The sequence below is a fragment of the Colius striatus genome, chromosome 4 (assembly GCF_028858725.1).
Source record: "Colius striatus isolate bColStr4 chromosome 4, bColStr4.1.hap1, whole genome shotgun sequence".
NCBI lineage: Eukaryota > Metazoa > Chordata > Aves > Coliiformes > Coliidae > Colius > Colius striatus.
In genome coordinates, this window is record NC_084762.1 from 75,338,839 (window position 1) to 75,364,005 (window position 25,167).

The window sequence follows — 25,167 nt, forward strand, 5'->3', positions numbered from 1 at the left end:
TTTGAGCACTTGGCCCAGCTGGAGGTTTCTCAAGTACAAAGCAGGGCCACGGAACCATGCAAACACTTCTCACACTGATGTAACACTATGTGAAGCAGAACTGTAGTACAAATGTATGAAATACAGTAACGCCTGCATAAGTGTGTAAGGTCCGAGGCAATTGGATGACTTTAATGGCAAGTCAGGAGGTGGTAAGAGAGAGGACAGAAAAATGTGAAAGATCAATGAATGCTGAAACTTTCTCTGGAGCCACATACAGAAAATGCTGCCACAGGAAGAGTATGTTCAGACACTGGGAAGGAGGGCTAGTGAGGACAGAATACCAACATGTCTAAAAATAACGGTGTTGAAGGAGCAGACAAGGAAGGAGAGCAGTAGTAGAAGTTCTATTAATTTTTTAAATCCATCCAACTTTAGCATAGGCTTAAAAAACCAAAGAAAACCTCCAGGGAATTCTTCCATCTAGGAATTCCAGCTTTGAAGCAAAATCTGGTTGTCTGTCTTTATCAGGTCTCTTTTCTGTCCTATTCTAATATTTAATTGCCTTCGGCAGAGATAATCTATTGCTAGTTCTGTGTCGGGACCTTGCCAGTAACTCCATGGGATCTGAGCTTCCTCCAGTCATCTCATGCTTCTATTTAAAATGTTTTAACGGGAAAGCTTAGATAATCACATTTCAGAGACTACCATTTTGCAACAAGTTTCCATCTGGTCAACATTAGGTCCAGTAACCATGACTGGAGTGAAAAACTGGGCTTGCCTTCATTTTGAGGCTGTGCAGCTTCAGTTAAACGTGATTTGGAGTGGGATAACTTGCTACTAATGAGTGTCAGCACTGACAGCAGGAAAACTAGCTTTTAAGAATTCAAATTTAAAAGCATACTTGTTGACAGCCTGGTACTCACTTTCTATTTCTTCTGAAGATTTGAGTGTTTCTTCAAAACCACACCACGCTTTGGAGAAATGGTGGATTTTTCAGAGTTTCCAGGCTTTGAGAAGGACATTGATGAGGTATCTGCATTTGTAAAGAAAAGTGAAATGTTGGGAAATTGAATGGGTTTAATATTACGTAGTGCTATTGGTAGCCCTACTGATACATGGAGCTATTTAATGAGCCAAAAGGTCATAATATCCTTGGGGAAGACTTAAAATTATATTCACAGCTGAAACAAGGATGAAGCAATGCCTCTTACATCCCCCAAAAGTGTACTGACAAACTGGTGAGAAAAAAAAATGTCATCACTTTAGTCGTATGTAAGTTCATGAAGAATAAGAAGCCAGGGAGTGAAATATCATGGAATTATTATGATTGGAAAAGACCTTTAAGATCATTGAGTCCAACCACTAACCTCACATTGCCAATTCCACATCTTTTAAATATCTCTAGAGATGGTGACTCCACCATCTCCCTGAGCAGTCCTTTCCAATGCTTAATAACCTTCTGGGTGAAAAAGTTCTTTCTAATGTCCAATCTGAACCTCCCTTGGCACAATTTGAACCCATTTCCTCTTGTCACATCATTCATTACTGGAGAGAAGAGATCAACCCCCACTTCACTACAACTCCCAGGGAGTTGTAGAGAGTGATCATATCTCCTCACAGCCTCCTCTTGTCTAGGATAAATAATCTCAGTTCTCTCAGCCATTCCTCATAAGACTTGTTCTCCAGACTCTTCACCAGCTTCGTTGCCCATTTCTGGACACACTTGAACACCTCAATGTCCTTCTTGTAGTGAGAGGCCCAGAATTGGACATAGTATTCAAGGTGCAGCCTCACCAGCACACTGGACCTGCCGGTCACACTATTTGCATGTGAACCAAATAGGATTGCCATGTCACTCTGCAGAATGAATTCCTTCCTACAGTAGGACCTGTGCAGTAAAGGCAATGCTGGTACCCTGCAATTTTCACTTTCTCTTTCTTAGAAAATTTAGCACTCATGAGTGTGGTGAAGAGAACAACTCCAGTGCAGGCAGCATAAGAGAGGCAGGGGTTATGTACACATCTACAAACAAAGCAAATGTCCTTATACTGAGAGAATTTCACCTAAGCTACAAGCTTGTCCTCCTAAACTACAGAGCTTGGTTAACAACCTGTAAGGAGCGATGATGAGGTTTTCTCCATATCTTCTTTCATTTTAAGGAGTATTCTTTCTTGCTCCAAGGCTTCTATGTACTTGGAATAGGACCAGGAAGCCTGCAAGAACCATTAAAAACCATGTCATTGGTAGTTTCTTTTCTGATCCATTTTAACAATGAGACAAAAAACTTGTCTATGTTATATCCCTGTTATTGAATGATGATCATTATTAAGTTTTGTCATGACAATACTGAAATAATGGGGAAAATATTATTGCTGCAAATAAGCAAATGTCAAAACATTGTGAAAGGTGTATCTGCTGACAGATATGAGATTTACATTCATCTATTCTCCATCCGTAACCTGAGTCCTATCCTCAATCCTTTCATCTTCAAAATCTAAATAAAGCAGACCTTTCTCCTCCCAAAATGACAGTCTTTTTTGCTATCTCCCTGACACATCCTTCCAGTGTGTTCTTTCTCAGATCACTGAAGGTTTTATTAGCCTCACAGTTCTTTCTGCCTGCCCTCTCCAGCTAAATGCTGCTACCACTAGAGGCAGATTAACTGGAGATGTCATCCTTTCCTTTTCTAAAGAGCAAAAGTGGCTTTTTACATTGCAACAACTACAGTTCAGGTTCCATGTAGTTTTGGGCCATTCTCCCAAATCATTATAGGAGTTGTACTTTTATTTGGCCTTTTTTTTTTTTGTCCTTATAGTGTGGGAACTTGGGAGACAATTTGCCATGTCATGAGTCAATAAGAACTACTTTAGGATCTTCCTATAGCACAAGGGGACTCAGAGAAGAAACTGCTCTATAAAAATTATTGCACTTTCTGCAGTTACGTAACTCTTCTTCATAAGGGCATAGACATATGATGTTAATGTGCTGGTAAAACTAAATAGGGCCATTTAAGAAACAAGAATGTGAGCTTAACTCTGCAGTTTGTTAGTGTGGTTTCAGATTTTGCGGGTATTTCAGACTGCCTGTTTCTATATTCTGCTCATGGCTAACATAATGCCATGGGAAGTGGTCTGTGGAATACAAGCAGTAGCCAAAGTGTGATTTACTTCTGTGATTCTGTGATCACATGACATAGCTGTGATTATGTGGTTTCACAAATTCCCCATTAATTTATGGCAGCTATGAATGATCCCTTCAGCTGTCCGAAGTGGCATGTCTGTTTTTCCTGTTCTCCAGTAAAATTATTGTTACCTTTTCACTACAGATTTGATGCATCATGAGAGTTTCTCTGGAAGAGTAATGAAAGAGCTGTATTCTGTCAGATTTTTTTCTTTAAATGAGTTCAACTTTGACTTATGAGCAGAAAAGGACTCAAACCTAAACCAAATTCTTTGAGGATATGAATTGCACAAGTACTAAAAAGCTTCTTATTCCAAAATTGAACTTCCTCTTCTTCAATTCTTCTTTAAGTAAAGATTCTTTTTAAATATACACACCTAAAGAGCTTAATTTGTTGTTAGATATTAATACTACTCAGAATCTATATCTTAAAAAAATTAAGAAAGAAAGATACATCACCTGTAAGGTAGGTAAACTTATAACAGTGAACTGTAGAAGAATGAACAGTTATTGAGAACCATGTGACAGTAGTATTCAAAACCAAACTTCACCTTCCCATTCTCCCAAGATGTCATGGTTTAGCAAGGAGGCTGGAGCGCAGACCCAGTAAAGAGTTCCCAGACTTTGCCCCGGCTCTTGGGTTCAGACCCACCTCTGTCCCGGCTGGGCCAATCTGGCACCTCTGCCATCACTATTTAAGGATGGGAATTTGAAGTGCTTGGGAGGAAGTGTAAGAGTGGTACAAGATGGAGGCAACCACATGGACCCCACAGTCAGAGGAGGAAGGAAGGAGGAGCAGTAGACCAGAGACCCCTCTGCAAGCCATGGTGAGAACACAGCTGTACCTCTGCAACCCATGCAGGGCCACAGCAGGACTGAGAGTTACCAGCAGCTCCATGTGAGTGAGCCCGGACGGGTGAGGGACTGTGTGGGGAGGCGGCCATGGCCCAGGCCGTGCTGGAGCCTGCGGGCCGCAGAGCAGCCCCACACGAGAGGCAAAGAGGAGCTGCAGCCTTTGGGATAAGTGCGCGTCGGAGCAGCCCGTGCAGGGCTGCCGTGTGTGTGAGGTACCCCGTGGAGGCGCAGGGAGGACTGATGTGGAGCCCGCCTGCCCTTAGGAGACACAAACAGCAGGAGTTATCAAGAATAGAGTGACTGAAACCCCCATTCCCTGCCCCCTTGAGCTGTTCATTGGGAGAGGAGAAAAAGACACTGGGATCAGGGCTCTGAGCTCAGGAAGAGGGGAGAGGTGGGGAGAAGGTGGTCTTAAAGGGCTGGTTGTGCTCTTCATCATTGTACCACTCTGTGTCGTTTTCTGTTTACTGTGTTTTTGGGTTTTATGATTATGGTTTGGCTGGTGGTGGATTAAATTATTTTCTGTTTTCTTGCCCAAGCTGAGTAGTCTGATCTGTATTGTCCAGGACCATAAGTGGCAATTAAGCACTCTCTGCCCTTTAGGAATTCTCAGGTCTGTGGTACTTCAGTCTATTCATGGTCTTTTGTCCCCTGATGGGCCTAAACCATGACACAAGATCATTTTACATCTTGAGCAATGATATCTGTAGCAACATGTTTATTACTCACCTGCCACTCATGTCCATCAGAAGACGATGCCAGTCCTCTCTCCACACCAATCTCATGTGCTTCCAAAGCACTGCTTGACAGTTTTGTCCCCACTTCTTCACTCTGCCAATGATAATAAATCATAATTATATGTAAACCATAGTTATTGAGCTAAAGTAAAAGGCAAAGTCTGAGGAGGCAAAAATTCTCGTTGGAAATGAGACAGTATCATATGCAGTAATGTTTTGTAATGCCCAGTTGCATAAGTCACTTGTTGGCCACAATAAAAAAATAACAGAAGATAATGTTTTTTAAAGCGTTTCTTTGTCCTAATTGAAGTTTCCTGACCTCTGCGCTCCCCCAGACTATCTTCCTTTAAGATTCAATACCCACTTTAAAATATAGCTAAATGAGAGGGCAAATCTGCAAATGATCATATCTTGAGGACAGAGAAGCCATTGTGATCCTGTTATTTAGCCTCAGGTATAAACATAAAACGTAGAATTTGTCAGGATTAGTTCCAGCTTGGTCCAGTAGCTATGAATGAACTACAGTATACATGTTAGGAAAACAGGCAATCTGATTTAAAACATTTACAGTGAAGGACAAGGCATTGTAACCCTTGGTAAACTGCTCTGGTAATAAACTATTTTACATTTTTATGTTGTTTCAGTGTTTTACTGAGGTTGCACCTTTGCACATTCTATCTGATGATCCCAAAACTCTTTATGAACCTTAATCAATGTTGATATTTAACCTCACAAATTAACTTACAACATCCTCATGAGGCGAGTAATATAACACTCTTGTGTTGCAAATGAGAAAGTGGGAAAAAGACAGGTCAGAGGGTTCTCAAAGTCACTCAAAGTCTCTGTAAGATCTGGGCAAGGATGAGAATATCCTACTTCCTCTCTCCCAGAGTGACTTTCCCTTCCTCATCATCCCCACAGTCCTATGAGCCCATCGTCTATAAGAATGACTGTTGGGTATAACTGCCCAGGCAGCCTGGTGTTTATCTTCTCTTCAGAAGCAGGTTTAGTAACTTCTGTGGCACATTGAGTTGATGGAACAGGGATGCCAAAGCAAATACACAAGTAGTGTATATGTTAGCATATTGCAGTTTGTGTTTGCTAGTGTTCTCAATGAGAGTGGTGAATGAAGTGAGGTCTATTAATGTTTTCCCGTAATAAATTAGGCAATGTTATAGCAATGTCATATGCCATGACATTACACCACTTACCGACAAATAAGCATACTACTAAGAAGCTTAAGAGGGAGGAGAGAAACACAGAAAAGGAAAATTAATGTTTATGGGTTTACCTTTCTCTGCTTAGGGCAAGGAAAGAGTAAGTACAGATTGGCAGTGTAAGTTAAAACTATTTTCTACACTTGAAAGTAAAAAATTCAAAGTCTATTTTGGAGGTATATACAACAAATTGTAAATATTGGCATCAAGGCAATCTGTAAATAGCGACTTATGACGTGTTCCAAACCATATGGCATGTGGATCTGGAATAAACCCACAGACAGGCCAAAAACAAGCCCATAGAGCTGAGCCACACTAAGGGCAAATAAGTGAAAATGGAGAAGCAAACCATATTCTCCCAAGGCAGTATCTTTTAAAACAACTCTTTCAGTTCGGTACTGAAGCACATTGTATTTAATGTTTGAGCTTACTTCACCCTGTACCTACCCATCCCTGCCTTCCAAACACTAAACTTAAATTAGGTCACTGCATTGTACAGTGCTTGCATGACATCCTTTACTGTCATCAACCCCTCACCTGCACTGAGTCCATTGCTGGGAAGTCTTTGATCGGATTTGCCCCATAAATAACAAATAAACACACAAAAAAAATACTACCATAGTAAATAATACCAAGTTATACATTGTCCAGTGAAAATCTTCTCTGCCAATTTTTCCCATTACACTACATAAAAGTCCAGCTCTTATCCAGTCAGTTGAGAAAAAGAGGTGAGTCCAGGTAGACTGGGCACTCCAGGGAAAAATTTACAAAAAGAGAGAAAGAAAAATTCTTCTGCAGGACTGTGATTGTTCCATTTGCCATGAATCAAAAATGGCAACTGAGTGGAGGCAGGGGGGAGGGGGGTGGTGGGGAGGGGCAGGGAGTATATACAAGAAAAAAATATTCTTTCTAATCCTTGCCACAATTTTTCTCTCCTTCAACATAAACCCGGTGGGACGGGGGAGCGTAGACATTATTTTAAATGCCAAGAAATCTTCACACTCCACAAGCTGCCAAGTGAACCTGCTATCGCTTATCAGTATTCCTTAGGGATTCTGAATCATTTGAACAGTTACATTGTCACTGAAGGGACAGAAACCTGGGGTCAGAGCACAGGGAATGGCAAATTCTTTTAACAATAAAAGTTTTGGGGGAAAGGTTTCAAAACCTTGTGGGTTCCACCTATTCTTTCATTCTTATTTTAAAGGTAATTGATTTATTGATATTTTTTTTTGTGAGAAGAATGGTGTGCAAACTGTTTACTGAACTGCATTCTCTACCTGTCACTTTCTGAAATTTCTTACACTATTTCCTAGTTTAGAAGGGTAATTTCCTTTCCCATTTGTTTTCCATAAAAGCTAGGCTTTTACCCTCCTGGCCAAGATTTGTTCTTTACTTCCTTGATCTTCATCAGAAACCTTATAGACAGGCAACAAACAGATGGAAAAAATAAGTCTGTGAAAATGCAAAAGTGTATTACTTTGGAATATTTCATTCTTGCACTGTAAGTATTGCCAATGGCCTTGCCAGACATTTCTGTATGAAGGCAATATGCTTTGGAGAAAGGAGCACGACTTCTTGGATTTTAGACTTCACTGGACATTGGTGTGTGGCCTTCAGTAATGCTTCACTAGTCTTCAGCTTTTATGTCTAAAAGAGGGTAACGAGGTGCACATATTCTTGCGGGCTTATATATATCTTTATCTGTCCAGGTACTCATGTGGTTCTCATCATGAGTAATATCTCAGTACATGTGTACATGGTATTTAAAATACGTAAAGGCCTTTTAATGCTACTTATGATAGTCTGAAAGTCCAATAATTTCCCTGCCCTTAAAGGAATGTTCTCTCCTCAAAGCTGGCCAAATGATTACATTTCGCAAAAAATAAACTTTTGCAAAGCCTATAATCAATGGGGGGAAAAATCCATTCTATTTTAATAACAAAATTCCAAGAAAAACAATTTTACAAGCAAGCATTCCACTGTAGAGGTCACAGTTCTGTTAATGCATTGGAACTGTCTGGAAACTCGTGAACAGTCTAACAATTTCACTGTCAAAGCTGAGAAATATTCAAGAAAAGACAAAGACTGTACAAAGCAATTAGCACATGAATGTTGGGTTTCTAAAATAATATGCAGACTGTTCAAGTGCTCTTTCTGAGAAATAGATATGAATTCTGGTTTGGTTTGGTTTAGTTTTCAATAGTGACCCAGGACTGTAAGTGCTAAAACAGGACATCACATATTGAAAGTGCAATCAGGTCTGTAGTTACCCATTGCAACATGGACCATACTCAGATTTAAAAAGAAAAACAAGAAAATCATCTCTCTTTTTTGCACTTTGCTTGGCACAAAAGATGATTAAAATACATTTTCCCCTCTGCTTAATGAAAGGAGTATTCCACTGACTCATCTGCTTCAAGTTAAACATATGTATATGCATTGGCAGGACTGGGAACGAATCGCCCTAGGACTGGGTTGCATGTAAAGCTCTCATTCTAACAGAAAGATTTCAGTAGCTTTGGATCAGGCTGGGAAAGGAATATTTGAATTCATGTATGTTTGCTCATGAAGGAGTTTTTGTGCAGTTTGGGAGCTGTCACCTGAAACTTACCTCTGGTGTTTTGCCTCCCTTCTTTTTCATCTTTTTTCCCTTTTTTCTCTCCAAGGCAAGTAGAATTTTGTCACTAGCCAAATTGCTTCGAAACTTACAAAATTTTGGCCAAAATTTAAACAGAAGAGCAAAAATAGTCATCTGCACAGAAAGAAAACAGAGTTTACTGTAAAATAAAATGTAGTTTACCATGAGAATGAAATAAGTATTTCTTTTTTAATACACAGCCTTGTTCCTCCCACGTACTCTGTCCTAACATTTCATCCCAGCTTTGCTCAGCACATGCTTTTCATCAGTGTGTTTATTACTGGTGAGAAATCTTCCTAAAACACAGTTAAAAGGCACTTTCTTTTTTTTATATTTCCCTAAACAATTGTTTGCATTAATGAAGACATCCATCATTTTTTACAAGTATGCCTGATAAAATATACACCAGTAGAATTACTTTTGCACCACTGTTCTGCTTAAGTATTTCAAACATTCAGTTCATTAGGGAGAGGGGGTTTTTTCACTCCTTAAGAGAAAGGAAATACTTTTTTTTGCCTCTGGAAAGGCTCTTAAACCACATTACAGATCTATGAGCAAATCTTGGATAATTTTTAAATGATATAATCTCTCACAGGGTCTTTTTTTGAACTAGAATAAGAAAAACAATTTTAGAAAAGCAAATAGAGGGCTCAGTGAATTCTGTTGCTGCACGTACCAAGGCTCACATTTTTCAATTTATTTACATGTTTAATTCTCATTGAGAAACTTGGCTTCAAAGGAGTCGAGCGTGCTGAGCATCTCACTCCTTCTGGCTCAATGGATTTGAAAGTGACATGTGAGTCACTGTCATGTTCCAGTCACGGTTTTTTGGCCAAGGTCTTCTCTTGGTTTCGTGCCACATTTCTGGAGTTCACTGGGTTTCACACAAGCTGAAATGAGACTTCTAATTCTCTTAGGACTTATGTGAACCTTTTTCTCTGACAATCCATTCATTTTTTGTCATCCTAACACTGTATGGGTTCACAGTTGATGTTTGAAAATGTTAGTGGCAATTTTCTAGGAGAAGAGGAACTAGGTTTCTTGGGTTTAGAAGATAAAACAGAAAAGGCAATGAGGAGGAATAAGAAAATAATAAATCTGTAGTAAAGGTTCATAAATTGCTGTTCAGTCTGATTAGTGCAAAGATCAGAGAGAAAACCGTCACAGTCATTTAATATAGATTTTCTCTAATAAAAAAGGCAAAGACATGCAGTAAATTGTCTTTGTGCTTTGCTCACATCCACGCTTTATAAACTACAAACTTTCTAACTACAAGTTACTCCTCTGACTTTAACCAAGTGTTAAAGAACAAGCAATTAAAAACATAGATGGAATTCATTCCTACTGTCAGAATTCCTAACACAGATCTAGGTAACACCTTTCCAGGATCAGCTAGCTGTCAGAGATCATCCAGTTTATTGAGCGGTAAATGTCTGAAGCCTCTCTGTCATCTCCACCACACAATCTTCATTGAAATGTATAACTATAGTGTTCTCCTTCATGCCCAGGCTTATGTATGGAGTCCAAATTGTCACATAAGCAACAAAGACTATCCTTGAAATCAGACACACAGACTCTAACCAGACCTGTCTCCCGACTTCTTACCTGTGCCTCTCTGAAAATGTAAGGCCCTAGTTCTTTCCTGTGCTCCAAAATCTTCTTTGCTTGTTCAGTTGGGATGTCAATCTGCAAAGCTGGGGGTACAGTGGAATTAATAAAGCGGTCAATAATAGCCGTGATCTTTTTCTGGACTGTGGCATCATTGCAATGAGAATGGCATAAGTCCTGAAAGACATAAAAATAACATTTTCAGTGAATGGAGAGGTACAAGACTCTTTACAGGGGCCCAGGGATAAAAGAGCAATAGTCATACAAAAATAATTACGATTCCTTCAGTATGTAGGACAAAATTCTTATAGCAAATGTGCATGGTCAAAGACATAGTTATGACATAAATGGGACTTCTAGTTTGCAAATGCTTTTAGTAAGACTTAGCCTACGTGTTCTAATGGACCAGGAGGTTTTCTCCTGCCTTCAGTCTAAGTACATTATTGACAAATAAGATGTATTTCTGAAAAGAGTGTGAAATTCACTGATTTTCACAATGAGTCTGCTATGACCAGCATAGATATGGTGACTAACAGACAAATAAATGCTCTAAATACTCCAAGAAAAGAGGTTAATCATTTAAAGGTATTATAACCAGGAACATCAGCACACGAAGGGACAATTTCAGCTCCCAGTACAATCTTCTATTTATTAAAACCTTCTATTTCTAGTTTCCCAAAACCTGAGTGTTTTAAATAGCTCTGTGGAGACAGAATACAAAACAAACCCGAAGGATGAGATCTCAAAGAAACTAAGGGGTTTCTACTTTCTTTAATGTGATCCTATTGTTCTTATAAAACCTGACTGTGTTTTCACACTCTGACAATGCTACCACTGGATCTTGACAGGAGAGAAAAATAAGCGAAAGAACTTGCTTCAAACACTTTGAAACACAAACTTTCCATCTCTCTGTAAACATCAAGAAATTTCTGTAATGCTAAGAGATTATCACGTATATCTACTGGAGACACAATGAGCACTCTGGAGAATTTTCAGGAAGAGAACTCTCTGAATGAAGAATATGCATTTAGTTTTGGTATAGGAGGCTGGATATTTACTTTGCAAAGAAATTAAAAACAGGGCTTTTAACTAGAAATGTGGTATGTGAAAGAGCTGGCTTGTTTTGTTATGAATGCTTTTTAGTTTTGTGGAGGAAAAAAAAGAACGGTAACAGCTACAATGAGGAAAATAAGGCAATATAAAAACTTATTCAACTTATTCTAAGAGTATATTATGGTTTCCTTTGCTTACATAGAATAGAACAGAAGGTAAAGAGCTGCAGTAAGAGCAAAGACAAGCCGTATGACACAATTAGGGATGAGACATCAGCATAGAGGAACAGATGGAAATGATCCACAGACTTATATTTCTTCATATTTGCTTAAAAATATAATTTTGATTTTTGATTGTCCCAAGGTGTGCTGACAGCCTGATGAGTTGTAAGGAGCAACACAGTCATGACTCCTAAAGGAATTTCTGTTGAAACTGATGGCAAGATAGGGTTCAGACAATTCAAGTATGCACTGTGCAAAGTGCTGCCCACGGCTTTGGCAGTATTCCTGCAGTTCAGCGTGACCCACAACACTCCTACTGCTCCAGCCCTCTACTTCTATAAAGAACATTAACTGCTAACCATGACAAATCACATGCATGTAGAAATATGATCAGATTGTACTTTTTCATGATAAGAAGACAAATAAAATTAACATAAATGAAGGAGAGGGGGTGGGACACAAAACAATGAACGAGTTCTTCAGAGAGCAGAGCCACAAAGAAAACAGCCTAAAGTGCACTCCTCATTAATTTGTAGAAAGTTTCCATGTCCTCCACAATGAAGCAATGAAGAGACAGGAATCTGAAAAAAACATCAAATATTTTGAGAAGGATTTATATAATGGAATTTTATGTGCCTCCGTGTCAATTTTCTTGTGTAAGCTAGTCACTGTAACTAAGATAGACAGCAGCAACCCTAGAGAGCAGTTCAGCTGATGATTCCTCATTTAAGGATTAGACACTCTGTGAGGAGACCTCCCCTGGAAACAGAGGAGCTTTAGCTTCTAAACCAAACCTCAAATTCAAATGCGTAATATTAAACAGTGGAAATACATCTATGTGCCTGCAGCAGGATCTGCTACTGAAGCCTCAGCTGTGTTTACCTCCTAATTTCTAAGCATGTCAGTTAATCTCATGCTCCCTGCCTGCCATGCACACACAGGCAGAGGCTCAGCACTCTGCTAGCACTTTTGCATCGGCAGTATCCCAGAGGCAAAAGGAGTGAGGAACACATGAAATATGTGTGGTGCCCCTGCGTTCAGTCCAAGGTGCTACTGAGAGGCTGCAGTGTGACTTAAAGGCTTATTCCAGAGGTTTCCCATTGTGTTTCACCCCACACAGCAGCAATTTCACAGAATCATGTATTTGGCAGAGCAACAATCCCTGCTGACCTTCCCCATCATGTTTCACCTTGGCCACATCCTCAGCAGAAGTCAAATGTACAAGGTACAAGGGTGCTGACGTCTGCATTGTAGGTACAGGCTTTTTGGGTAGATACTCTGTTTACATATGAATATTTGATCAAATTTAAAAGCTTTCTCTGATTTTTGAGGAATTAAAAAAACATCAACGGTTCCATTATTGAAGTATATGTACTATATGTGACTATAAAGACAAAATGAACATTTTAATGCTTGCGTATTTTCTACTACCCAACAGATATATATCAAAATCTGGGCATTAACTAGTTAGTAGTGTCCCTTTAGAGACTCAAAAGAATGTTACAGTTTAAAGAAGTATAAAGAAATGCAGGGATAATACATTCAAGTCATTAAAAGTAGCTACCCTTACAAAGTAAGGATTTTCATCAAAGAAAAACAGTTTAAACAGTGAAGAAAGTTCTACTATGCACAAAGAAATGCCTAGATATATTCTTGTTAAAATTCTCCTAATATGCAGTAATGGATGCATTTGTTTACTATTTGAATTATATTCCCCTTGCTCCATTTTACCACCGTACCTTATATTTCTGTACTTCTTGCCAAAAGAGCACTCCGTTCTCCAGTAGGTCTCCTTTCAGTGACACAAAAAGCTGAAACTGATTCGCTGTCACTGGATTCAACAGTGCTTTGCGGAAAGCAATTATTTCACTAGATGAAGAAACCCACTTATAGTCCACATGCTGTCAAAAGAAGAAATAAATGTTCCAAATAAACTTTGTTTCAAAAAGCAATAAGAAAGACATTAGTGAGCATAAACTGTCTGATTCTTATCTTTGCACTGACCCTAACTTTCAGTAGTTTATGACATGGATACAATAGAATGTGTTCTTTCTTTCCTTCTTTATTCCTTTCTCTTTTTTTTTACAGTTTGGTTTGGGCCACATTTTTTGGAAGACATGATGGGAGAGGAAATGACTGACAATGATTTAGACCATATGACTACATACTATAAAGTATGGAAACAGCTATTGTTATTGATTATGGCAACAGGCTACTTTTCTAGAGAACAGCTTGAGTTTTGTGCAAACAAACAACAAAGAAAAAGGAACAGACAAACCACATAGTTTAAAGCTGTAAAATGCTTCTGACAGGGATCTCACCAACAAAATGAGCTTTGAAATGTGTTGCCATGATCATCAACAGAAGCTGGAGAGTTACTCTCTGTGGAATAAAGCTACCAATAGTAAAATAGAATTTAAAGTCATCGAGACATTTTGGAAACCCTCATGCTGCAAAGCACAGAGCAGTAGGCAGTGAGGAAAGGGTGGAGAAAGAAAGATGGTTTATGCAGAGATGGCTTGTTTGAAATGAAGTTCAGGCTGGCCTGCCTTCCTGAACAAACAGTTCTTGTGCTGTCACTGAAGAGCAAGCCAAACAATCCCCTTTTGTTATCAGGTGGATGAATGAAAACTATCTTCTGAGTGTTACAAAACTCCTGGAAGTCCTAGAGAGACAGAGTGCTGTTGAATGGTCAGCATGGGACAGAAATAATTTTAGTTGTTGCAGATAGTCCTGGAAATCTAACCTGAGTCTTAGCTGAAGGTCTTACTGCAGCTTCTCTTAAAAACAAGGGTTATGCTTAGTGTCCTACTGCAGAGCTCACCAGGCATGAGAGCCTATCCTCGAAAGAGGGTGAGTTGTGGCTGTTCAAAGGGTCCTTTGGTTAAAGTAAAGCCAGGACCTTCTCAAGCCTCCTCCAGTTCTTCAAAGATGTTCTATCCCCTGTGACCAGGATTTAGGAAATTTTTGGGAAAAAATCTTTCTGGGGAAAATTCATGAAGGGAAGAACAAAGTGTTGCTCCCATCCCTATAGTAAAATATAAACACTGCTTATTTTATGGGTCAACAACCTTGAAGTAGCACATGGAAAATAACCATCTTCCTGACAAGCAGACAAAGGGAAAACTCAGTTAACAGAGCCCACATGCACTCTGGATCCCTTCTGAGCTAATGGTTTGCATGGGTAATTGGTGACCCGGTCCCCAGTTTGATTTCAACAGACAGTAAAAGTTCAACTGAAAAGTACACAACTTGTATGCTGGCAATCGCAAAGAGTTCACTGCTCTTCAAGAGGAAAAAACTGGCAAACATCTGATGAAATGTATTATTACAAAGGTTTAAGATGTTTAAAATTGATATTATCTCAGTGTTGTAAGATTAAAATACAATTCTAAATGAAACAGATACTGTGAGATATGATTAAACCTGCCCACTCTACTGCATACTTCACATTCTCTTTTGTGTCTGCACGTAATCCACTCGCAATAATAAATAAACTACCAGATGCTGGAATGAACAGCTTGTCCCAATAAATCCACTGCATGCAATATACAGATAAATGTGAATTAAAGGTACAATATCAAGCTGAAGAGGGTTAAGAAGGCTCCGAAGCCCAGGACAAGAGACCTTTTTTTTTCAAGTACAACCTCTCTAGCCAGGAAAGGAGAGAAATTTGCTGTGAACATCCATCAGGGAGCTAAATTCACCAGTAATGTGAGTAATCAGTACAACGCAGACAATACAACCATGCCTGCTTTTGGTAGCATTACATTTGGGCCTCACACTGACTGCAGGGAAATTGTGAAGGATGTGCAGGTCCAAACAAAAAGATAGTGAAACTACAGACACAAGAGACACAGTAAACCTCACTTGCCTTCCACATCCTAGTTGTCTTCTCCTGTCTTTGGCAAGAAAAATCTTCAGTTGTGTCCCGTATCTATGGTTGAACAAAAGATTATCACTGTATTTTTTAATTTTTCTTGTTTCATTTTCAACCCTTTAAGTGATTGAGTCCACAGTGGTAGAACAGTTGATATGTCTTCATATGGGTCTTTATATCTGAAACTTCTTGCGGACCCTCACCAAATGCCATCCCTTGCTCAGCTATAGATGAGCACATGTTTATTAAGACTGGGAATTAGAGAAGACAAGAGGCAATGGCAGTCAAACTGTGCTCTTCAACTGATTTACCTTACCCATAATGTTCTGTGGGAGCATTTATACTGCTAGCAACAAATTTTGAGCTTTTTTGTTTGGTTTGGTTTTTTTGTATGACATGTTTTTAGTTCCTTTGGGCAACTGTATCAGAAATACAGACTTGATTCTGCAGCTTCTTTGTAGCAGAAAAAATACATGTCAAATCAAGGGCAGATTTTCTGAATAAGGACTACATGGCATGCCCATTGCGAAATATGAAGCCAAGTGGAGAATGTCATCTGGTTTCATTTCTTCTAAAATAGTTTCTTCAAAGGACCTTTTCGTCCTCTGAATTTGCAATACAAAAAAGAAAAGAGCAGTCAGACATAAATGGAGTTAGGAAAAGACTAAAAGCTCATTAAAGGTATGTATTTCCTGTAAACTGTTGAATACAGTGTTTCCAAAACTGCGTGGGCTACTCCTCCTGCCAGCATGGTGCAGCAGGTGCAAGAAAAGGCATGAGCTGTCTTGCAGACATGGAAGCAGCTTAGCCTTATCATATGGTCTTCTGCCCAGGCTTGTAAAGGAGGAAAAGTTCAGCTAAAAAAGACAGAGGATTAAGAAAATTTGCTTTAACTTAATCATTATTAAAATACAATTTGTCTTACCAGAACCTAAACCTTGCTTAGTGCTATGACTCAATGAAAAGTATCCTGTTGATCTCTAAAGGTCCCCTCCAACCCCTACCATTCTATGATTCTCTGATATGCACTTCTGACAACAGTTCTGACAACCTTCTAGATGTTAAAAAGATGATAGAAAGCAAGTTTATCAATGCAGTGTGCATATGTGTCTGCTTGGTGGAACTGTCAAGTTTCCTTCTGCTGGGATATTTGCACTTCAGAGAGGTTGTGGAAGTGCAGAAAACCAAGTCTTTTTGCATCTGTCTCCAGCAGGATGACCTCCCTGCACGGATCCCAGCCACAGAGGCACTCTCATGAAAGGCAGATGTTTGCTCTGCCCATTCCTGAGTCTCTCTAATGAGCCAGCAGGAGTGAAAGGCTTCTCATTCCCAATTTTCTGGCAACTTTCTGAAGTAACCAATTGGGACAAGGCTTGTAGCAGTTAACTTCGTTCCCACTCAGCATAATGTCACAAGTCCTGAAGTCATTTGTATAGCCACTGCAGCTCCAGATGGGAGAACACGGACAGCATAAGGAAGAGAATACAGCATGGGCAGCTCACTCGTTTGCTTGTGTTCATGTCCCCTTTTTACACAAAGCAGCTTTTCTTCTATGTGCAAGTGTATGGCTAGGGCAAAAATATGGAGAGTGTAGCACTGCAGCAAAGATTAGTCTGGCAGCCTGGCTGGCAATAGTGCTACCATCAGCTCCTTCAGATTTAGGATCTAATAATAATACTGTCAACTAGACTAAGCCTTCAGAGGAACTGCCTTCACAATTGTCAAGCTAAATGCTTCAACCTGTACATGCTGCAGCATCTCTTTCAATGTAAACTGAGTGCAAGTTGTGGGCTGCTTTTCCTCCAAATCATTTTATCCCAATGGTAAATCAGAAGCCAAACAAAAAACAATGCTTGGATGTGCTGCTGTTATAAAATTACCTTTGCTTGTCCCTCTGCCCCATGGTGTTCATCTGCCAGGAACAATGGCAGCCATTGTTTTTCTAATCTCTTCTGGACGCATCGCTGAATTTCTAGCAGAACTGCTGCCGAAAGCTGATCGTGAGGGATTTGTCCCCGTCCTCCACCTGAATGCATTAGCTAAGCAATCCAAATACAATAGCACATGACATAAACTGTTGTGTATACCAAAAGTCCTTTATCTCTCTACATCCTTGATTTAGCAAAGCATGAGCTTAACTGTAAGCAAAGCATTTAATACATGCTTACCCAAGGCTCACATGTACTTTTCATAAAAGGGAACAGATTACATTTGTCCCTACCTATAATAGAATACAGACTCCAGCAAATAATACCCCAGCTTGACCGAGTAAATTTCCTAAATATCAAGATATATCACAGTACCAGAGCTAAGACTCGCTGTCTGTGGCTTTACTGACATACTAAAATAGAAAGCTGGAACAAGCCATTCTGCCTGAAATCCATTTTTACACTTTTTTTGAGCTGTGTTATGCACGCTCTGGCTGCAGACTCAGATGAGGGTTTGAGACATGTTCTGTTAGGACAAGGAAGAGCCTGAACAGGAAGGAGAGGATCCCCACAACCAGAACAGAACCAGATTTCTGGCCAAAAATATAGGTAAGATTTGAGGAGATGGCTTGGGGAAAAGCTGGAGTAAAGCCGCTTATGGACTCCCATCTCAGTCACATTTACTGTGATTATTCTTTAGGAATGGTTTTGCAACTGGTACCTGTTCTTGTTGCTCTCTGGTAGCTGGGCTGTTGGGTCCAAAGAAGTACATTTTGTTTAAGTACTTGTTTTTAATGTCCTTAGATTTTTCCTCCCTTTTTTCTTTGTCCACGTGGAGCATCTTCCTGAACTGTTCAATATCTAGCCAGCACATGAGATCCATGCTGCAAACAAGTTTAAACAGAATGTTATTTCAATGTTGAGTTAGTACATAATCATTCTAGGGAGTTATTAGTTTAACCACAAGCCACCAAAGTGTTCAAGTCCTAAATACCAGGTCTGAAAAGACTGAAATTTTATGTCATTTTTTCTTTGCTAGTACCATCTGGTGAGACCATGGCTGAACAGGCAGATCAAACACACATCTTGGGGTGCTCATTTAGGATCCCTTCTGGGGAATCCTGAAAGGAGTAATCTCCTCCATGTGCTGCTGCTAAACACAGCGGTGGCTGTTAATCAGAGCTTCCAGAGAAAATGCAAAATGAAACAGATGAGAATTTGAAGCAGTACTGAGGCTGTGAGACACTGAAAGATGAGCTGACATCTCCTGTTCTGCCTCTTCATCATATCACCTGAAAAAGGAGCAAGAATAACAGGTGGGAACATCGACCCCGGAAAACTGCCTTCCTGTGCCATGTGAAGTGCTAGAGTGTAAGTCAGTTTGTAGTCAAGAAGGGAAAAACAATTTATGCTAAATTTTGTTTCTAGGGCTTTTTGTGGGCTGCCTTTTCACAAATAAGTGATTCTACTACTTATTTCAACATTCGTAATAAGTGACGAGTAATCTCCATATGCACTTCTTGATCTATATATTGCTCACAATCATTTGAGTGTTTGCTGTTATCATAGAATCATAGTTTAAGTTTATTTTAATGGTCATATGTTGGGTTTGTTCTGTAAACCAGAGGACAGAATAAGTGACATACTTACAGGTTCAGCTTAATTTATATGACTGTTTTCTGACACTATCTTATTAACTGAAGCTGTGTGAGCATTTTATGAGGACATTAACTGTATTTGCAGCGGGAATTATTGAAACGTTACATTCAGTCAATTCTGTTTCACTTTTTCATTTGGTTAATAACCGGCTTTTCAAAGCACTAGTCTACGAGTAGAATTTTCAAAAGCATCCAACAGATTTAAGAACAAATGTCCCCATTTCAAAAGTCTTTTGAGAACCTCACAGACCTAAGTTCCATTGAGAGACTGACACTCTTTCATTTGCTAGTTCATCAGAATGTGAAGACGTACAACCAAATGCAAGTGATCCAAGTTACTGTGGCTTTTGGAGTTACTCTTTATCATCTACCTATGACAACTGATCAAACAGGTACATCTTATTTAAAAAGCAAATGTATAATCTTGAAGTGTGTTAGGTTAAAACATTTACAGTGGTGGCTTATCCTAACTTACTCTGCTTTTTTCTTTCAACAGATCAGGAGTATGTGCACAGTCAGTTAGTCTGGCAAGACTATCACTAACTCTAACACAAATTGTCCTGCAATTGTGTGAATACATTCTATATATTTATCAAAGTAGTAATTAATGGAACTTTGTTTAGTTTCTTATCAGAATTTGTGCTTGGGTACATAGCAGTCGGTTGTTCCTGAAACTTGGATCACTTACAGTTGGGTAAAAACAGAACCATACATTTTGTTGGAAGAGGCAAGTGACACATTTGTTGTTTTTTGCTGAAATTTTCCAGACTGCATTACTTCTAGGATCCCTTCATCTTATAGTACCATTAAGCATCTTTGCTGTTGCATGCCAGCTGGACTTCAGTTCCTAGGTCTGGACCCAACTCCAAAACACTGTTTTGTTAGACTTTTTCAAATGGTTTAGTTCATTATTAATTTTCAGAAAAGAAAATTAAACTTTTCTCTGCCTGGCACTATCAGTTACAATGGGACTTGTCTGTGATTAAAAGACAGGCAGGACGTTCCAGAGGTGATTCAGTGTACTGTCCAGAACCCCATCTTAGCCAGTGATCTGCTGTCTTATAGTTCCTACCATTTTCCCAGTTAGAGAGCAATTCTAAACTAGTGGTCTCCTAAGTGAGGTGTGCATACCCCAGGGAGTGTGTGAGATGTTTCATTGAGGAGCAGGAAGAAAAAAATTAGAACTTCAGTACCACATGTATGTAATTTATAAAAAATAAATCTACATATATTTAGGGTGCATACTCAAAAATTTTTTACTGATGTGGTACATGATCAAAAACGTTTGGAAACCACTGGTCTAGACAACTAACTTCAGTCACTTGAGTATAGGCACCCACGGTGTGTCTTTATTTGAACTCATTACCTACAGTCTTTTTGTAGTCAGTGAGCAGGAGACATCTTTAGGAATGACTGCTTTTAGATGTTTCTTTCAGAATTAGAAGAATGGTATCCAGAAGTGTGTACTTCTCTCTCTGACTACAAAGGGAACCTATAACAGTAAGCTGGAGTGATGACACTGAGTCTTGTCCAGAAGAATCCTGTGAGATGTCCATCTCTGGACATTTTTTTAAAAGCTGAACAATATACATTCTAAAATTGTGACAGTGCTTGACTAGAAGCAACAAGAAATATGAAAAGCATAAGCTCATGGGAAGCCAGGTTAAAAGAAAGAAGCGACACTTTAAGGATTTAATATTAATTACTTAAAAAGAAACCAGGATAGAGATTAGTGTGGGGTGCAGGTAAGGTGGCAAACTCACATTTGCTTCTGCTAAAACTTTTGTTAAGATTCTCATTTTTAAACAAAAGGAATCACTTTTTCAAAATTCTTGCATAAACTGTATCTGCTACAAGCTGGTACTTAATTCTGTTCAGATCGGTGCAAACACAAAACTGTGGTTGCTCTCACACTGTGAGAATAACGTGGCTGTCTTCTATTTGTACATTTTTATAACATCCAGCTTTAATTTTAAAAATGTACTAAATTGAATCTGTACTAAAAAAAAAAAAAAAAGACATTTATACTCATTATAGGCTAATTGCTTTACTCGGGGGTTTGCCACTAATCAAAGCAGAAACTGAAAGCAGAACTGTAATACAAACATGCTATGACAGGAGGATTTTTACCCCAAAAATGTTGAGACAATTCAGTCGTCTGAACAAGATGCATGTGTATTTCATGAATATGCAAATACATTTTTTAAAAATACTAAAATCTGTGAACATTTAGATAACCAAGATCCCCAGGAAAGATTTCTTCTGAACCTAGAAATGGGCAAAATAAGAATAACAAAAAAACATACCCAGCGGAACGTTTATTAAGAAAAGCCCAGAACCGATCTAACTTCTCTTTGTTGTGGATCAGGTCAGATAGAACATGAACTGCCAATTCTTTTGAGACTTGACACAAGTGCTGATCTTCTTTGAGAGCATCAGGGCAGGATGGCAGACCAGTGTCAGCAGCAGTACTCTAAGGGAAGAAATTATTTTGCTTTCATAACTCCTTTTTTCATCTCTATATTTTACTCAGTCTAATAATCCTTGCATTAGGTAACTTCTGTCTCTGTAGAACAGCTTTTTGATTGCTGAAAAAATAAATTGAATTAAGGCTTCAATTCTTAATCAGCTTTAGTTTTATGTTTGTTTTAAACATATCAGTGAGTGCAGGTTCCATAATCAAATAAACCAATATATACCTGTAATTTACTTGAAGTTGAGGTATTTACTTAAGATTAAGGGCCCAAAATACATCCCACAGACTTTAGTGGAAACTGTATCATTGACTCCAACCATACAGTGACCTGATGTTGATGTAACTGACAGAAGAGCTGTGTTTGTAATTACACAATGACTGTCAATCGTTCCTCAAAATGGGTAGTAGAAATCAGACTTGCTTCTCCAAATTGGCATTTAATCAGTCTTTCATTGCTGATACTCAAAGTGTTAACCCTCTCTGATAGAAGACTCTGTTTTTATTAGTAGGTACTTATCTTACCTCATCCTTCTTGGAATCACTCTCTTGATGCAAAGCCTGGAGCTTTCTAAAGTACATGGAGTCCAGCTGTCGAGTTTCTTCCACCAACTCCACCTAATAAAAATAATATCTTATGTCATCCCTACAATACACATTATAGAAAGATGGAGAACTGGATGGGCATCTTGCCAGTGACAGTGCATAGAAAAGAATACATTTGCTAGTAATGAGACTGATGTTTAGAAGACACTTGAAGTCATATCCTTGTCACAAACAATTCTATTAAAAGCTCTGGTATAACAAAGTTTTCAGATTTGTGTAGGATCACATGGCAATTTATACAGAATACCACTAAATAACCTAACTATATCTTTAAGAAAATGACTTTGTATTAAAAAAATGTTAAATTATATTGTGTATATTGTGCCTAAATTGTGTATATTGTGTTAGGCTTACCTGATTGCCTACACTAGCAAATTTTATGTCAGAGCCACTGAGAAGAAGAAAAACAAGCCTTAAAACTGTGTCTCTCAGAGGGAAATGTCAAAAAAACAGTGCCATGGATTTCTAGAAAAGGAAATTTAAGATTAGAAAGATGCTATAATATCTAAACACTGAAGGTGAAAGCTTTCAGACTTTGTCTTGTCTCTTTTCTTGTTTTTATATCAGGTAATGTCTTAAAATCATAAATTGTGCATGATTAGAACTCATGAAGTACTGCCATTTTTTAAGTTAATTAGAAGCCTGATGTATATAACTAAAGTGGTGCTCCATGTTATGTGCAACCCATAACTGCATAAGGAATAGCACGATGACCCTCTAGGCTGACTAAACCATTCAAATGCAGGTTTTGGGATACTGAGCAAAATTGAGACAGTGTGTTATTAACAGCCATATAACAAAGATTAGAAAGCTGTGATCTTATTCTACAAGAGTTTAAGAGCAAGAGAGAAGAGAGAGTTTTCACATTGATACTCATTACACTTTTGTCTAAATGTGACTACCACTTTAATCACTGTGTTATCTGAATGCCTTCAGGCTCACTGTAACTCTATTCCACTGTTACAAAGTGCTTTTGGGTATTCTTTCCTCTAAAAGAAAATGTAGTTAAAAGTAAATAGGAAAATAATTCAGAACATTTTTCATAAAGTTTAAACAAGCAGATAGAGGCAGGATGAGAGTCAAACAATAGAAAGGAACTCTCCTGTTTTCATGTTTCATTTAAAGATAAAAATGTAGATACAAACTATGTCCCAAATAAACAATTTTGGACTCACCTAATTCTTGATAAAGTATCTTGTTTCATTATGGGCCAAATATATCCTGCTGTATGGTAGAACAAAGGGGAAGAGTAGAGCCAGGGACTGAAGTAAACACAAAGCAGACCTTGTCTTTGTGCTGGGAAGGAGTGCGTCTAAGCATCAGCCTGCGCCTAGTACAAAGAGACTCTAGTGCCTCCTAGAACAGGTCATTTTATGTCTGTGTATTATAACTCTTCACAAATGCATATATTGTGCATCCACAAGGATTTATTTCTGGTTTTTCATGCTCTGATTAAGATGGTTTTGTTATTAGGGCACTGAGAAGTCTGCATGTAATTACACTTGCAAGACATCATCTAAACTGAAAGGGCAATAGATTATCCCTTGGTTAACTCAAGAAGGTATAAACTGACACGTGCATTAACTTAGAGAAAAAGTTTATATTTTCAGTTCTTTCTTTGGAGGAATTCTTCCATCACTAGGAGCAGTGAAAACATTGTTCAGTGCTAAAAATCAGAGTCCTTTTTGTAAAAATTTATATGTAATAGTACTCGGCTGAGTTAATGACGACTGCGTGAGGACTGGTAATACATACTAGACGAGTAGGACTGGTAATACACAAGGGAAAGGTACATATATAAAAGTCTGGAAAACTAGTCTGAAAATAAAGAAATACAGAAAATAAGTAACATTTCAAATTACTGAAAGCATCAACCAATTTCAGGGGTGTTCAGCAGGTCGTAGACAATTACAGATGAGATAGCTTGGAAAAAAATAATTTATCCGAAAGCTTAGAAAAGATGCTGAAAAGTTAAGAGAATATTTTGCAGATGTGTTTGGATTAGTATATTTCATTTTATTAAGGGTTTTTTTTCTGTTCAAACTGTCAAAGCTTCTTAAGGAAATTGTTATCATAGGATGAGAGAGAAAGTCCCCTTGTGAATTAATTAGAAGTTAGAAAATAAAGAAATATAGAAAAAAATTACTTTCATTATGGGGTGGGGTTCTTATTGGAGTCTCACAGGGATCTGGGGTGAGGTTGTTTTTTTAAACTTTCAGAAATTATCTGGAAATGAAGGTGAGTGAAGAGATAACAAAGTTTGCAAAATTATTCCACAGAGAAAAAATTAAATTGCCTGTGAAGATTTGCAGGATTTCAGGACAGTTTGGTGTCTGCATGATAAAAGGGCAGCTGAATTCAACGACAATAAACATTTAGTCATTCCAGTGAGCTCCAAAATAGGGCTTTCCATTAGTTGTTCTTACTTAGTAAAGAGATCTTGGAATCTTTGCAGATGGCTATTAACTAACACTTTGCGTGTCCACTCAAAGTTCACCAAGAGTCAAAAGGTAATTAGAATCATAGGAAAAACTGGGAAAGGAGCAAAGAGTGAACAAAAAAAAAAAAGATTCTGCGATTCTGCATCTAGATCTCGAGTACTACGTCATCAAAAGAATATAAAATAACAGGCACAGATGTGGGTGATGAATGTAACAAAGGTATGGAACGCCTTCTGTAAGAAGAGAGGTCAAATAGTCTAGGATTCTTGAGTTTCAAAGAGATGTAATTGAAATGGAACACAAGAGAAACATGGAAAAACACAACAACATTGAGAATATGAAAAGATAACAGTTGTTCTCTGGTCCTCATGGCATAGAATCCTAGGACGTGGTGTGAAACTATCAGGTAGAGGGGTGCAAACAAACCAAGGTAAGTATTTTTTTCTTCTATTGCATGATTAAACCATGAAACTTCACTACTACAGTGAGGTTAAAGATATAAAACAACTCAAGAGATGTTTACATAAATCCATGGTGGAAAAAAAAAATAAAACAAAACCCAACCCCCTAAACAAAACCTGTTAAACACTAAAATGTGGATAAGACCTCTGCTTCATGAACCTCTTCAGCTGCAAAGTGATGAAGCAGGGGGGTTTTTTTCTGTTCTTATGCTCTATTCTTACATGC

At 38.5% G+C, this 25,167-nt stretch overlaps 1 protein-coding gene across 1 annotated transcript in view; it reads right to left on the reverse strand.

Annotated features, from left to right (window-relative positions):
- Positions 1 to 908: 908 nt before the first annotated feature.
- The window catches only part of RGS22 (regulator of G protein signaling 22), a 63,922-nt gene continuing 39,663 nt past the window's right edge, over positions 909 to 25,167 (reverse strand). The window contains 10 exon segments of the mRNA XM_061995893.1: positions 909 to 1,015; positions 2,093 to 2,195; positions 4,747 to 4,848; positions 8,586 to 8,726; positions 10,218 to 10,397; positions 13,234 to 13,395; positions 17,255 to 17,413; positions 18,024 to 18,186; positions 21,267 to 21,433; positions 21,959 to 22,051. Of these exon segments, the coding sequence (XP_061851877.1) occupies positions 909 to 1,015; positions 2,093 to 2,195; positions 4,747 to 4,848; positions 8,586 to 8,726; positions 10,218 to 10,397; positions 13,234 to 13,395; positions 17,255 to 17,413; positions 18,024 to 18,186; positions 21,267 to 21,433; positions 21,959 to 22,051 (1,377 nt within the window).